This window comes from Octopus bimaculoides, chromosome 1, assembly GCF_046866305.1.
Source record: "Octopus bimaculoides isolate indiv1 chromosome 1, ASM4686630v1, whole genome shotgun sequence".
NCBI classification, from domain to species: Eukaryota; Metazoa; Mollusca; class Cephalopoda; order Octopoda; family Octopodidae; genus Octopus; species Octopus bimaculoides.
The window spans coordinates 100,178,091-100,193,671 of NC_142928.1; the positions used below are offsets into that span (position 1 = coordinate 100,178,091).

The 15,581-nt window shown below is 35.9% G+C and overlaps 1 protein-coding gene across 1 annotated transcript; it reads left to right on the forward strand.

Moving 5' to 3' along the window:
• Positions 1 to 9,836: 9,836 nt before the first annotated feature.
• LOC149137643 (uncharacterized) lies at positions 9,837 to 10,481 on the forward strand. The gene has a single exon (XM_089348656.1). It carries the CDS (start codon positions 9,837 to 9,839, stop codon positions 10,479 to 10,481), a length of 645 nt encoding a protein of 214 aa, XP_089204782.1.
• The last annotated feature ends 5,100 nt before the right edge of the window (positions 10,482 to 15,581 follow it).

Genomic DNA, 15,581 nt, shown 5'->3' on the forward strand with positions numbered 1-15,581 from the left:
TACACAAAAGTACAAAATAAACAAACAAGATGAAATGCACACACCGCACCATCCGAATTATCATTCGATTGAGTTCCAGCCGTCTCATTTACACATATCTAGTATATATATCGCGATAAATACATAAGATCAGGTAGTTTCATCGCATGCCAATAACATCATTGTTAAATTCGTTGTCTTACTTTTTGAATAAATACATCACTAAATATTATTTAAAGTTTATTCGCCAACCAAGTACGTCACATTTCATTAACAAGGAAAAAATAATTTAAAGACAATGTTAATATCAAATTTACGTAATATATACATTGAGAAAAAAATCGAAGTTTTAAAAATAGAATTACAAAAAGAAAATACAATAAAAAGTTAAGGTGGACATTGGAATTAGACACTGAGGGAAAATGGCTGTAACTTTTTTATTTTTAATTTTGACGATTTTCGTTTTCGATAATGTGTTCTATATGTCACGGTCATGCGATTCCCCCTAAAAAGAATTTTGGACCCCATCCCTCCCCCACCCCCACACACGGGGGGGGGGTGATTTTTAAAATCCAAATCTTGCATTGGTCCAGATGGACTATATGTAAATAAATATGAAGGAAAAAATGCGCTTTGGCAAACGGGGTTAGGGTTAGGTTTTGAGTTAGGGTAAACCTAACCCTAACCCTAACCAGATTTGGCTGTTATTTCGAGCATGCTTGGTGAGGGGGGGGATTGAAATTTTTCAAACAATTTTTTTTTCAGAATCGGAATCTCCATAGCCTGGGATTCCGTAAAAAAAATAATAAATAAGGGGGGGAAAGGTTCAGATTACATATAGTCCATCTGGACCTGCGGGTTAGAGTTAGGGTTAGGTTTACCCTAACCCTAACTCAAAACCTAACCCAAACCCCGACCCTAACCCTAACCCCGTTTGCCAAAGCGCATTTTTTCCTTCGTATTTATTTACATATAGTCCATCTGGACCAATGCAAGATTTGGATTGTCCGCGTTTAGCTGTTATTTCTAGCATATCAAGTTTCGTGGTGGGAACTCCACATATGATCCTTTTTCTGTTTCAATATAAATGTAAGCCGTTCATTTTCACATCTAAGTTGCGAGAAAGCTATTCGTACGACCTGGACATGTAGAACACAATGTCAAAAATGAAAATCGCCAAAATAAAAATTTAACACCCCCCCCCCCCCCCCCCCCCCCCGGAGGGATGGGGTCCAAAATTGTTTTTAGGGTGAATCGCATGACCGTGACATATAGAACACATTATCGAAAACGAAAATCGTCAAAATTAAAAAATTAAAAAGTTACAGCCATTTTCCCTCAGTGTGTAATTCCAATGTCCACCAAAGTTAAGGTTAATTCTCAATCGCAGAATAATGCTAATAATATAGCCTGAACAGGATAAACTATCCTATTTTGCAGAGAAAATTGTAGGTGGCTAGTCCACAGCTAGCCACCTACAATTTTCTCTGCAAAATAGGGATAGTTTATCCTGTTCAGGCTATATTATTAGCATTATTCTGCGATTGAGAATTTAAAATCACTTCTTTAACTTTCGTTAAGGTTAATGTTTACATCTTGACCAGGAAATGAGAATCGAAAAAAAAAAAAATACTGGAATGGGCGTAAAACAATGTGTAGGAAACGAATATGAAAAATAAATGCGCACAAAGCAACGGGGGGGGGGCGGAAGAGGACTTCGGAAAATTCACAAGGTCCGAGCTTTTCCTTCATAACTTTTAGGAAAATGAGTGTTTTTCAATGAAATTTATAGAAATACTCTTGAAACGGCATACATTACGATTATAAAGAAATTTGCGGGGAAAATCTTTTCTAAGGGGCTGGGGAGAGGACTTCGGAAAATTCACAAGATCCGAGCTTTTCCTTCATAACTTTTAGGAAAATGGGGTTTTTTCAATGAAATTTTATAGAAATACCCTTGAAACAGCATACATTACGATTATAAAGAAATTTGCGGGGAAAATCTTTTCCAAGGGGAGAGGACTTCGGAAAATTCACAAGATCCGAGCTTTTCCTTCATAACTTTTAGGAAAATGAGGGTTTTTTCAATGAAATTTTATAGAAATACCCTTGAAACGGCATACATTACGATTATAAAAATATTTGCGGGGAAAATCTTTTCCAAGGGGGTGGGGAGAGGACTTCGGAAAATTCACAAAATCCGAGTTTTTCCCTCATAACTTTTAGGAAAATGGGTTTTTCTTCAATGAAATTTTATATAAGTACCTTTGAAACAGCATACGACTATGAAGTAATTTGTGGGGAAAATCTTGAGGTGGAAAGAGGACTTTGGGAAAATTCCCAAGATCCGAATTTTTCCTCATTATATTCCGAAATCACATTCAACTGTCTACAGATACCCTAGCGTAGTACTACTACTACACTACGTAGTGTTTATTTCTACCCACTTTCAATAATTTTTATGCTTTTTTTAACCCTTCGTCATTATTCACTTGTTATTACTTTCTCTCTCTCTCTGTCTATCTATCTATCTGTCTATATATATATCTATATATATATACACAAACATACATACATACATTATATACACACACATATATATATATATATATATATATACATATATATACACACACACATATATACACATATATATACACACACATATACACACACACACACATATATATATATACAGTTATGAGGAAAAATTTGGATTTTGTGAATTTTCCGAAGTCCTCTCGCCACCCTTTGGAAAAGATTGGTTAATGTTTACATCTCAAAGATTTCTAAACAATTTGCAAATTATAGCATTGAATTTTTCATCTTTAAATCTATTTTTATTATAGGCAGTGAACTGGAAGAATCGTTACCACACTGGGCTAAATGCTTAGCGGCATTTTGTCCATCTTTACATTCTGAGTTCAAATTCTGCCCAGGCTGACTTTGCCTTTCATCCTTTCGGGGCTGATTAAACAAGTACCCGAAATTGCTGGCCTTGTGCCAAAATTTGAAATCATTATTAATGAAATGCGATGTGTTTATTGTGTGATCGAAAAGCTTAATGATGAATTTACTGTTGATGTATTGGTTTGCAATGAACTTACCTTGTCATTAAATTACCAATTATTCGCGAGGAATTTACCCCAAACTCACAAAATATTCAGCGCGACCTAAAAAAACAACACAAACATCAGTTAGCAAACTATCTCTTTGGTCAAACTATGTAGTACTAAATGCACACAGTTCAATAATTTTCAATTTCCTGAATGGAGGATCAATTCTCTCATACATTCTTCATAACATTTCCTACCTACACTTCCATTAAATATGCACAACTTCAGTCTCCTGATGCAGCTGAGTGAAACACCAGCCTGCCCCCAAAACAACATCCTTAAGTTGCAGCTACAAAAATCCAACCAGTACCCATCTTACCAGGAACATGGAAAGAGCAGCAATTAAAATCATTGATCACCCTCGACGTGAACATGCTGCATGCATAGATGGCCAAAATATTAGAATTCATATGGCATCTTGGGTGAGTGTCCTCTCCTATACACCCAAGCTGACCAAAGCCTTGTGCATGGTGTATGTCTTTGTCTTCACATCACATGATTGTTGTAAACAAGTGTCACTGCTATACAAGCGATGGAGAAAAGGTAAATGTGAGAGATATATACCAAGATGTCCTATAGTTACTCTATATTTTAATTAAAAAATATATACAACAGTCTCTCAAAAGCTTTCAGATCAAAAATTATTGTCAAATTCTAAAAGTTTACAGTGGGCCATTGCATTTTATGATAAACTCTACAAACAAGATTGTATAGTCTGCCAGACCAGTCCTAAATGCTTGGAAAGCAACAAATCAGTTTTCTATGTACTTTACAAAAAATCTGTTGGACAGATCTGGGTATCAGCCAACTCTACTCTGTGGATTGTTATGCCACTTTCCCTCCTACTGGTAGCCCCAATAAAACAGTGTGGTAGACACAATTGAAAGAAATGGAGACAGATCTTTTCTCTGATCGAGTCCTCATTAACTTGTATATCTTGTTGAACAAAAGGTAAGTGTGGTTGAGTGAGCCTACTCTAAATATACAATTGTAGACACAAAGTAACTGCTAGGAGAGGACATTTACCCATGGTCGTCAAGATGACTAAGAATTTGTGGAGTTCCTAGATTGGCTAGGCAGGGCATTTGGTCATTAAAAATCTGCCTGTACAAGTCCTGACTCATGCAAGCATGGAAAATGAGTGTTAAAAACAATGATGATATCATCATTTTACATTCACTTTCCATACTGATATGAATGTAATGACTGAGATGGGTCAGAAGACTATGTTTCACTCAGATGATTTTTACTTTAGCATTAGTTTTTTTGGCAGGACACTCTTCCTAACACTGACCACTTTACTGGGTGCATTTTGTTCTAGCAGAAACAATAGAGAAGTTGCCATACCCTTGCGAGACAGGACAAAACAACCTCATGTTATCTTTGATCCTTTGCTTATCACTTTACAAAGTGTAACAGGTACATTTTATTGTCGCACCAGCACTAATGAGGTTGCCTTGTACCCTACAAGACAAAAGGCTCCTTACTTTATGTATGATGTTTCTGTTCCAGGCAATGTGACAAATAGATTGGGCTGAGCAGAGTGTGATTGCAGAAAATGAACCGGAGTGGGAGGGGAAGAAATGAAAGAAAGCAAGAATATGGTGGAGAGATTTTAGAAGAACAGAGAAATGGGAGAAACTGCTGGGAGTGATGAAGAGAAATAGTAACAACAGAGAGTTGATAATTGTGAAGGATAGTGACAGACAAAGCAAGTTATAGTTGTTAATAATGAGTGACCTGAGAAAAACAGAGTGAGGGTTATCAGTATATGAGGGTGAAGTCAAGAGAATGAAGGATATCAATAGTGGTCAGCAGTACAAAGAGAACAATACCATTGGCAGTTACATGTGTTGGTAGGAGAGAGAGGTGGTTATGTAAGAAACTGGCAATCTTTCTTTGTCTTTCTCTCTGGAATAATGGAAAAGATAATTGAGACAAATGTGGAGAGAGAGAAGAACAATAGTGATAATGATGGCAGTACAAATTTTGTTATGTCAGACTGTTTCTTCCTCCCTAAGTCCCCTAATTAATAGATAGATACAGAGAGAGGTTATTCTCCCCAGAAAGATTAGTGTAACTTTTGAGAAATAACAGCCAAATTTGCAAGTCACAACCTAATGTTTATAAGGAGATGGTGGAAAACAGAAAGCTCAAATGGAGTAGTAATAGTAGCAATCCTTCTTCTCTCTTTCTCTCTCTGGAATTGTGGAACAGAGAATGAGACAAACATGAAGGGAGAGACAAATACAGCTGGAGAAGAGCAATGAGGATAATGGTGCAGTATGATTGTGTGGTATCAGACTCTGTCTTTAATTCTTCTCTGTTTCTCATTGTAAATGTGGAATAGAGAGAGATAGAGAAAGAAAGATACATCTGACGAGAGTAGTAGTGATGATTTTTTTCTCTATAACTTAAACTGGAATGTGTTAGAAAAGGTTATATTTACAGCATTCATTAACATACCAACATTCATAATGACAATATTGGCAGGGCAGCACGCAGACAGATACATTAGTGTTGGATGAAATGCCAGGCTGTTTTCCTTCTGACTCTGTTTTGAGTTAAATCCCATCAGGGTCATCTTTACTTTTCATCCCTCTGGGATTGGTAAAATGAAGTACCAGTCAAATACTAGGGTCAATGGGTTTGATTAACTCCATCTAAAAACTGCTGGCCCTGTGCCTAAATCACAAAGTTTCATTACAATACTGGTCTTTAAATTTCAATATGTATTTAGAGGATTTCTAGAGCCAGTTATCTATCAGTCTACATATATCTATTGATATATGTGGAGGTATAGGTATCTCATTCACATAAGCAGTACATAACCATTCTTAAGTGAATAGCTATGTACTTTTTTTTGTTGTTGGCACTCCGTCGCTTACGACGTGGAAGGTTCCAGTTGATCTGATCAACGGAACAGCCTGCTCGTGAAATTAACGTGCAAGTGGCTGAGCACTCCACAGACACGTGTACCCTTAACGTAGTTCTCGGGGATATTCAGCGTGACAGGGCTGACCCTTTGAATTACAGGCACAACAGAAACAGGAAGTAAGAGTGAGAGAAAGTTGTGGTGAAAGAGTACAGCAGGGTTCGCCACCATCCCCTGCCGGAGCCTCGTGGAGCTTTAAGTGTTTTCACTCAATAAACACTCACAATGCCCGGTCTGGGAATTGAAACCGCAAGTCCACTGCCCTAACCACTGGTCCATTGCGCCTCCTATGTACTTTATATTGAGTTCTATTTCAAAATGAATGCAGCAGGATTTCTCTTCAAAGGATCTAGTGTTTTTCATTACCCAGTAACAAGTACTTATAGTGATTACAGTAGATCCAAATTTAAAAAGACAGCAGTGATATCTGGTGGGAGGTGGTTATTACAACACTTTCTGTCTTGACATGAAGGCAATGTCAAACTCCCATATTGAGACCTCTTAGGAAACCACTCTAAGTAGCCAGCTCATTTGCGTGTGCAGACAAAATTCTATTTCAACTATTTATATTAGTCCATCATGCTTATCTATGACATGTTACTAGAATACAGATACTGGTCTTTTTTCAATACACTGATACTAATAATCTTTGATCCTTTCACTTAAGCTATAATTTGTTTTCCCTGTTTGTGTTATAGTAGTGTCCAAATGCTCCTCATAGCACCTTATACCACATTCCTTGTTTTACAATTCATACGCTTGTTAGATTTAAAATCCTGAAGTTACTATCAGTTTAGAGTGTTTTCTTAAGGGTATGACCTACTAATTCAGTATTCAATAGTTCTGCTTGTTTTCTCAACTACATGAATTCTGTGTTATGTTTTACTATTTGTGTTAGTTTGCTCCTAGATCTAGCATCAGCAAATATTACATCCTGGAACTTGTTGTCATACTGTGAGTCTCTCTTTGAGCATAGTGAGAGTTTTTTCTCTCCACTTTTCCTTTATAATCTATCTCAGAATTTACTATGTAAATGGGACATACTTCATTCACATTGTCGCTGATAATAGTTTCAAACCTTTTCTTGGCTCTTTTTCACATCTTGCATGTGAAAACCCACACTTGCTTTTAGGGATAATGAGAAATGCAATATGTATTTTTCAACCCCACTACTAGGTCTGCTATTAGTATATTTACATTTATGTTCTCCAAATTAGTGACCACAGATTTCAAATAATGTAAATAGAGGAGCTGTTTTTTGTTGTCTGTAGACTCTAGACATATATCAGTATCTAACAGAGCAGTCAATGGTTAATCTGATGGATGAAATATGCAACATGTTGCATGTTATTCATTGCACTCTCATCTAATTCCTGAATATTACCTTGTGGGCTGTTTTAATCATAAGCTTTATGTTATTTCCAAAGTAAAAGTGCATTACCAAAGTTATGAACCTGACTGTCCAGTACTGTCAGTCATCTATCCCACCATAGTATAAAGAGTTCGACTGTCTCCAGTGATACTGACATCAATGGCTGTAGCTTTCTTCTTCATAGCGTTTTATTGAAACACAAGATGTTGCTCTTCAGTATCATTTTACTAACACCAACAAGATGTGCAGTCATACTCCTAATTTGATTATGGTTCACAGGATTTGGGATTAAACAATCCCATCTAATGCTCAATGAGGTACATTCAAGACAATGGTAAGATGTTGAATTTGGATCTGGTTAGGCAAATATGTTTGAAAATCATATTTAAGTACATAACCAATCACAGAAGAAATCCCTGGAAAGGCCACAGATGAATTTGATAATTAATTAATATTAGTTTCAAATTTTGGCACAAAGGCCAGTAATTGTAGGGGCAACAGCTTAGTCAATTACATTGGATTCAGTACTTCATCTTATTTCTCCCAAAAGGATGGAAGGCAAAATTGGCTGGGGTTGAATTTGAACTCACGACATAAAGAGTCAGAAGAAATGCCTTAACTCTTTCAATACCAACCAGGCTGAAACCGCCTCTGGCTCTGTAGTACAAATGTCTTGTTTTCATAAGTTTTGAATTAAAATCTTCCACCAAATCTTAGTCACAGTTTATGTTCCTAACACTAACTTAATGATAGTGAAGTTATTTTACTAAATTCTTTGTTATATTTAAAATTAATTGAAAAAAACACAGAGCATCTCAAAATAAATATGGTAATGAAAGGGTTAAAGCATTCTTCCCATTACACTTACAATCCTGTTAGCTCATTGCCTTCATTAATTAATTAACAGTAAAAAGTAGTCACTAGAGAGTCATTGATAAGGCTACATTTGTGGGTGAAAGACTGTTAGAACAAGTATTCTTGGGGAAAATATTAAACCTGACACAAGTATATTTCCTGTGAGAGAAAATAAATTTATAAATAGCCATGTGTTTATGTTTAAAATATTCATATCTTGTACTTAAACCTTTTTCTCTTTATTTTTGTTAGTAACTTCTTTCTTCTCTGTTTGCATTTTCTTTCACTCCTTGTATCTTTAATTTTTCCTTTCACTTTACCATTTTTTTTAGTTTCTTTTTATTTTCTTCTCATTTTATTCCTCTTTCAGTTATTTCAGTCTTTCCCTTCATCTCATCATTATTTCCTTTTCTTCTATTTTCCATCTTTGCTTTCATCTTTCATCCTATTCCTCTTTTTATTGTTTGTTTTCTTTCATTGTTTCTTCCCATTTGTTTTTTTATTCCCTCATCGTCACCAAGTCATTTAAATGACTAAAATGTTCCTGTAATAGCAACCATACCTAATTTTATTTATTTATTTATTTTACAAAAAGAGCTTTGCTTGAAACATCTGGACACATCTCTTCTTACAGCACACAAACTTTTTTCTTATTGTGAGACTAGTTTGATGTTTATACTTTCATTGAATACTTAAATGATAAAGTGATATCAAATGGTTATACCCAAGTCTCAAAAACTTCATTGCTACACTTCAAGAAACCAAGGCATTTTTTACATTACCACTCTGAGAAAAACATCAGAGAGGTTAGGATTACAGCTTGACTGAATACTGAAGTTAATTTTGCAATCATGAAGTTTTTCTGGGTCTGATCCCATTGCACAGCATCTTGGCCAAGTGTCATATACCAAGCCTCAGGTTGATCCAAATTTTGTAGATGAACTTGGCTAAATGGACACTGTGTGGAAACTCATTAGATATGCTATTTTTAATTCAAAGGCTCAGCTGTATCTTAACTAATTGTGGGTGAGATTTATATTTGGGATACAAGTAGTGTCTTTTTTTTTAATGCATGTTGACTTTCGTTGTTAGAGTTGTTTAATGTTAACAACCTCACATGAAAATCTAACATGCTTGCATTGTAGAAGAAACTCAGGAAAGACTTCCTCCCGTCCCCCCACCTCCACCATTTTCTTGCAAATTATTGTTTTTTTTTTAAATTTTTTTTTTTTTTCCAAAAACCCACATTTTCGGATTCCGGAATACTGCCAAAAATCGGAATTTTGAAATTTTTTGACCCACCCTCCCATCTTCATTTTTCCCTTTTTTACATAAGCCTAACCCTAAAATCCCAACCCTAACTCTAACCCTAAAACCCTGACCCTAACCCTAATTTAAAAATGCCAATTTTTGCCAATTTTTTTGCAGATTCGTATTCTCCGTAGGCAAAAACGGGGGTCTGTGTAGAAAAAAAAAATTAAATAAAAAAAAAGGGGTGTCTTTGTAGGGGGACAAAAGGAAGTCTTGCTGAAACTCACTGTTCATTAATATTGCTATAGATATTTCCATCAATGTCTCAATGTACACAACGGTGCCAGCACACTCGGCGGTCAACCTATTGACTGACTGCATAACAGCGTCCGACATCCAATGTTTTGGACTTAGTGCAGCTGATATACATCAACTTTTGTCCATCATCGTGGACAATACCTACTTCTCTTTCCAGGACCACATATACAAACAGACAACAGGTCTCCCTATGGGATCCAGTCTCTCAGGCCTACTAGCCATCACTTATATGAACCATCTGGAACGTCGAGCACTCAACATCTACCGATCATATGGCTTCTTCACCAGGTACGTAGATGACATCCTCATACTCACATCCTCCCGTGAAGAGGCTGACAGAATATTCATGATGTTCAATAACATGGACATGAACATAAAGTTCACTATAGAACGTCCCAACATCACTGGATCACTATCACTACTTGACTTCAAACTTAATATAACGGAAGAAGGGGAGATCTACACCGAGTTCTACAGGAAAGCAGCCAGTAGAGATATGTTTGTCCAATATAATTCAGCACTTCCACTCGGTGCCCAAATAGGATATGCCAGAAATGAACTTGCACGCATCCAGGGCAAGTGCAGCAGAATGGAGTACAAGGTGACCCACACTACATGCTTCCTAGATATATTGAAAACCAATGGGTACCCTTGATCCATTGTAAATCAGCTTAAGTACCCAAGACGACTAACACGCTGATCACATAGAAAACCCAGCAACACATGCTTCCTTAAAATACCCCATTTTAGTGAGAGGATAACTACAGCCATCTGAAGAGCCATAAGAAGAGAAGGGCTAGACATACAACTAGCCCACTCCAGCCCCTCTCTGAGAGGACAACTCGCAAAGAAATGAACAAGGGACAACAGTAAATGCACACTAACAAACTGTCCCATCCATGGCACAGATTTATGCCATCAGGTAAATGTTGTGTATAGAATACAATGTAACAAATGCAACAAGTTCTATGTGGGTAGCACAACAAGACCATTACACATCCACATCAAAGAATATCTGAACAGGAGAGCCTCCTCTTTCAGAAAACATCTAGACAGATGCCAGAACAACGACAAAAGCATAACAGTCACAATTGAGGCCAATGAAAGAAATTTGGGTAATTTAAGAATTAAGGAAGCTATACTCATACACAGACTAGGGCCCCAAATTAACAACAGGCTGGAGGTTAGCAATCAATATATTATTTAGCTACATCTGGATATGTGTAGGTTCATTTTTGATAATATGCTCATCTATTGTTTATAACAAAAAATGAGAAGAGAAAAAGAAAGGAAGCTGCATGTATAATATATAACTTAGAAGCAGCACTATGGATGTACCAGCATACACGAGATTGAGACATGGCTGACCTCACGCACTTCTCATGAGGAATTCCTGAAGAAGCTTCGTGAGACCACTGCTGTGATGCTTCTGAAAAAAAAAAATAGCCATTTGAAAACCGATTATAGCAGCGATTCTATCTAAGAATATCTGAAGAAGGAATTTTATTCCGAAATATTATCAGACTATGGATGACTAAATTACAACAGGTATATAACCCATTGTTTGTATTATAGTACATTGTTGTACCATTCAAAACTTTTTATTCTTTACAAATGCTAATAGTATTATCAAATGTTCTATATGAACATTTGACCTACTTAAAAAAGCAGTTAAATCTCTCCCATATTGCACACTACCATCTATAAAACAAATACATGTTAAATAATGTAGAGCAAGATATAATGCTATATCTGAATGAAAGACAGGATGGTCATGTCTAGAATGCCTTTGACCATTGATTGACTTGAAGAGGGCTGACTTGGGACTAAACATTATTCATGACTGATTGGTTTCTGATTAAATACATTTAGTTAATTACACTAAATTAAAGTATATTCTTAATATAGCGATGACTGCATTTTTTTTCTTATCTTCTCAAGTCTTGCCAACTCACAAGGGATGGTTTCCCAGTTTCATGGTGTATATATTCTGCATTTGGATGGGACATCAATCCATTGCAAGATTACTCATTTTTGCCAGCTGAGTGGACTGGAGCTATGGGATATGAAGTGTTTTGCTCAAGAACACAACACGTTACCTGGTCCAGGAATTGAAACCACAATCTTACAATCATGAATCCAATACCCTAACCACTAAGCCACATCCCAATGACTGACCCTTCTCTGCAGGGCCAGTTGATACTTCAGCTTGCAGCAATTATTGGTATTTTGCAAAACACAGGTGAGGTTCACAATGAAATATTCCTCCCACAAACACATGTAAGTTTGTTTTCATGGGAAGAATTCAGTTTTCCTTGCACATACTGTTAAAAATTTCTAAACCGCAATACACTATAGATTAACTGATCACAATTATCTCCCAAGGCATTGAATTCCTCTTTTATAGTCATTGAATTAACCTAATAGTGCTCTATTTTAAAACTAGAAATCTAGTGAGGCTAATTATCACACTTAACTCTTTTACTGTGGAAATGAAATCTAATCATTCTAAATTTCATTACTCTTAACTGTGGAAGGCAGTTTTATATACCAATCTATCTTATGATGAGTAACATCACATTTGAAACTATTTTTTGTCGGGATATGTCAAGTTTATTTAGGTAATGACTTGCAGAGAATACAAATTCTTTTTTTTTTTTTTTTGGTAGATATCTAACATCATTACGGGAATAACCATGAAATTTATTGCGAACATGTACTTGCATAGCAAGTGACCTGATCTGAGATCGTGTGCTGGAATTAAAACAATTGCAGCGTGGAAGGTGTTTATAAGCCATTTAAAATAACACACAAAAACTGTTAGATTCACTTCAACATTTAAATTTAATTTGTCAAAATATTTTCGTCGCTTTGAGACCGCGACCTGTTCACTGACAAAATTCTATGCTAATTTCACAGTTAGAGGGTTAACTACTAATAAATGAAAGCTCACAAATTTAGTCATAACATCTTTCATGTTACTTTATGAGAAAATTAAGTTCTTAAATGGGTGAAAAAGTACCATATCATTAGAAGATATCCATGACAAAGAGAGAGAGAGAAAACCAAAAAGACATGGTAAAAAACAGTCCAATCAGATCTCAGGAGACTGGGTCAACACAAATTTACACAGAGTCAAAATAAGTGATGTTTATGCTTAACAGAAAGCCCATGCAATCCAATTCAACATGAATCACTCCACTCCTTACCAGCAGATAATAAAACATTGATGAGACTTATAATGATGATAATCTGTCCCACTTATGAAAGTAAGGAAGTTGACTGTTAATAATTAATGAGTGTGCAATTGTTTTTACATGTCTTGCATACAATACAATTGACTGTGCAGTAATTTAACAGAATATTTCGATTGCTTTGTAGCCTGTAAATTATTCAGGTTATCTTAAAATATTTTTACTCTTGCTTAAATCATGATTTCCAATTTTACATTTATCATTTCTCCTTTTATTGTCTTCATTATTATTAATATCAACATCGAGAAAAGAAAGTTTCTATGTGGACAGAAGACTTGCTAAAAATAGCAGTCACATTTCACTCAATCCTATTCTATTTGTCTTTTAAAAAAAGAGGATGCATTAGACAGTATACTCCTAGACTGACTATGCCTGAGAAAAAAGAAATATGAGATGGTCAGGGCTGGAATGCTTTTTATCATAGGTTTGCTGAGTTAAGTCTGACTGGAGACAAAAAACAACTTCACTATCACCACCACCATCATCCGCAGCAGCAACACTAACTGAAAGAAGTGATTTGAAATTCTATCCCAATTTGTAAGATATAAGAGGCTGTCCTAAACAAGGCATAGATTTGTTAAAAGATTATAGTGATAAATCATTCCAATCTGGTGTTAGCAATAACACAGTTCTGTTCTCTACAGCAATAGTTTATTTCAATGACCACTTGAAACACATACATATATCTAAGTATGTATGTGTATATTGATGTTGAGTGTGAATATTTACATATGTATAAACACATAGATAGTAAGAATATATTTATATATTCACACATGTACACATACTCTTTCTTAATTTCTAAGCTAGCTGTTTATGACATGAAATATGTTTGTGTTTTCTGTGTCTATTCTTTGCCTTTTCTGCTCATTTTGTCTTTCTTATCCATACAAAATAAACAAATGAGTAATTAAGTAGATAAAAAAAACAGTCTGTATATTGATGTTTGTTAAAGTATTGGATGCCTTGCAGTATACATTCTGACTGTTTTTGCTCTGATATCAACTTTGCTTTCATTTTTTTTTGTTGAGATTGATTGATAAAGTATCATTCCAATGTTGGAATTGATTCTTCTTCTGTCTCTTTCTCTCTGGCTTGTGCCTGTAATTCAAAAGTTAACCAAAATCAAATTGTAACACATTAATTTCATGAGTAAGAATTCAGTTGAATGACCTGCTGTATATGTTCAATATAGGCACCAATGGAAAATTCACCCAGTCGTGATTTTGTGTATATGCATTAGGAAGGGCATCCAACAATAAAAACCATGCCAAAGCAGACATTGGAATTCAATGCAGTCTTCTGATTGTCGAACTGTCCATTCCATGCCAGCATGGAAGACGGACAGTAAAAGATGATGTATATTTTTAGTGTGAGTTATCATTGCTGGTGATCATAAACTTAGACAGGGCAACATCAAGACAAGTATGGAGACTATTTTAATGGTACAAAGGAAAGGGGATAAACACTCTTGAAATTTTGAGATGCAAATAATTTAAACTATTTACAATGTAAATATCACTAATCACACCTAACACTCAGCTGAGTATGAGAATCATATTGATTTAGTACTTCAGTAAATAAATAAGACAGTTGATGGGCTGCATGGTGACCTTAACAGTGTAGGTGGCATGAAAAATGCACCCATTCCACGTTGTAAAGTGGTTGGCATTAGGAGGGGTATTTGGCCATAAAAACCATGCCAAAGCAGACATTGAAGCTCGATGCAGTCCTTGAACACACTGGTTCCTGTCACACTGTCCAGCTGATGCCAACAAGGATGTTAAATGATGATGATGATGGTTGTGATCACTAAATTCCTCTAGTAATGTATACCTTAGCATTAATTAGTTATTAATGACGAAGTTAAAAGACAAGACGGATTTTGGCAAAAGATAAGTAAATGGATGGTTGGGAAATTAAAAGATCTCTATATTAAGGGAAATTTTCAAATAGTAATAACTTGCTTTGCTTCATGTTCTTGCTTGATGAGGTTGGGGGTCATCCTAGGTTAGTGGTCCCAAAGACAGCATGATGCATAAAGCTGATCAGGTCTACCAGTGCTCCCTATCACTGGTGATTTGGTGCCAGTTCTTCTGCATCCTCCAAGGTGATGTTGAACCTCTGGAGATCTTCTCCAATGTGGTGTGGAGCCTGCCATAAGGCCTTTTATAGCCCACAACTGCTGTATTAAATAAGAGTAAAGCCCTGGTAGGATGATCAAGTGGGAGATGGAGGACATGTCTGTACCAGCACATGCAACAAATAGCATGCACACGTACAGTTATTTGCTGGAAAGTACCAAGTGCATCCATTATGCAAAGAAAAAGATAGAGAAATGATATCACAGAAAGTTTACCATGAGCCACTGACAAGATCTGTGGAAAGAATGATATTAGGGAGCTAAATAAGATACATAATGACAGATATATCTTGTTGGGAACAAAACTGATAGCAGAACATTTACTAATGCTATATACCAGGAACATAGAAAGTGTGAA

Excerpts from the sequence above, each read along its gene's own strand:
- LOC149137643 (XM_089348656.1), top strand. The coding sequence starts at position 9,837 with ATGTACACAACGGTGCCAGCACACTCGGCGGTCAACCTATTGACTGAC.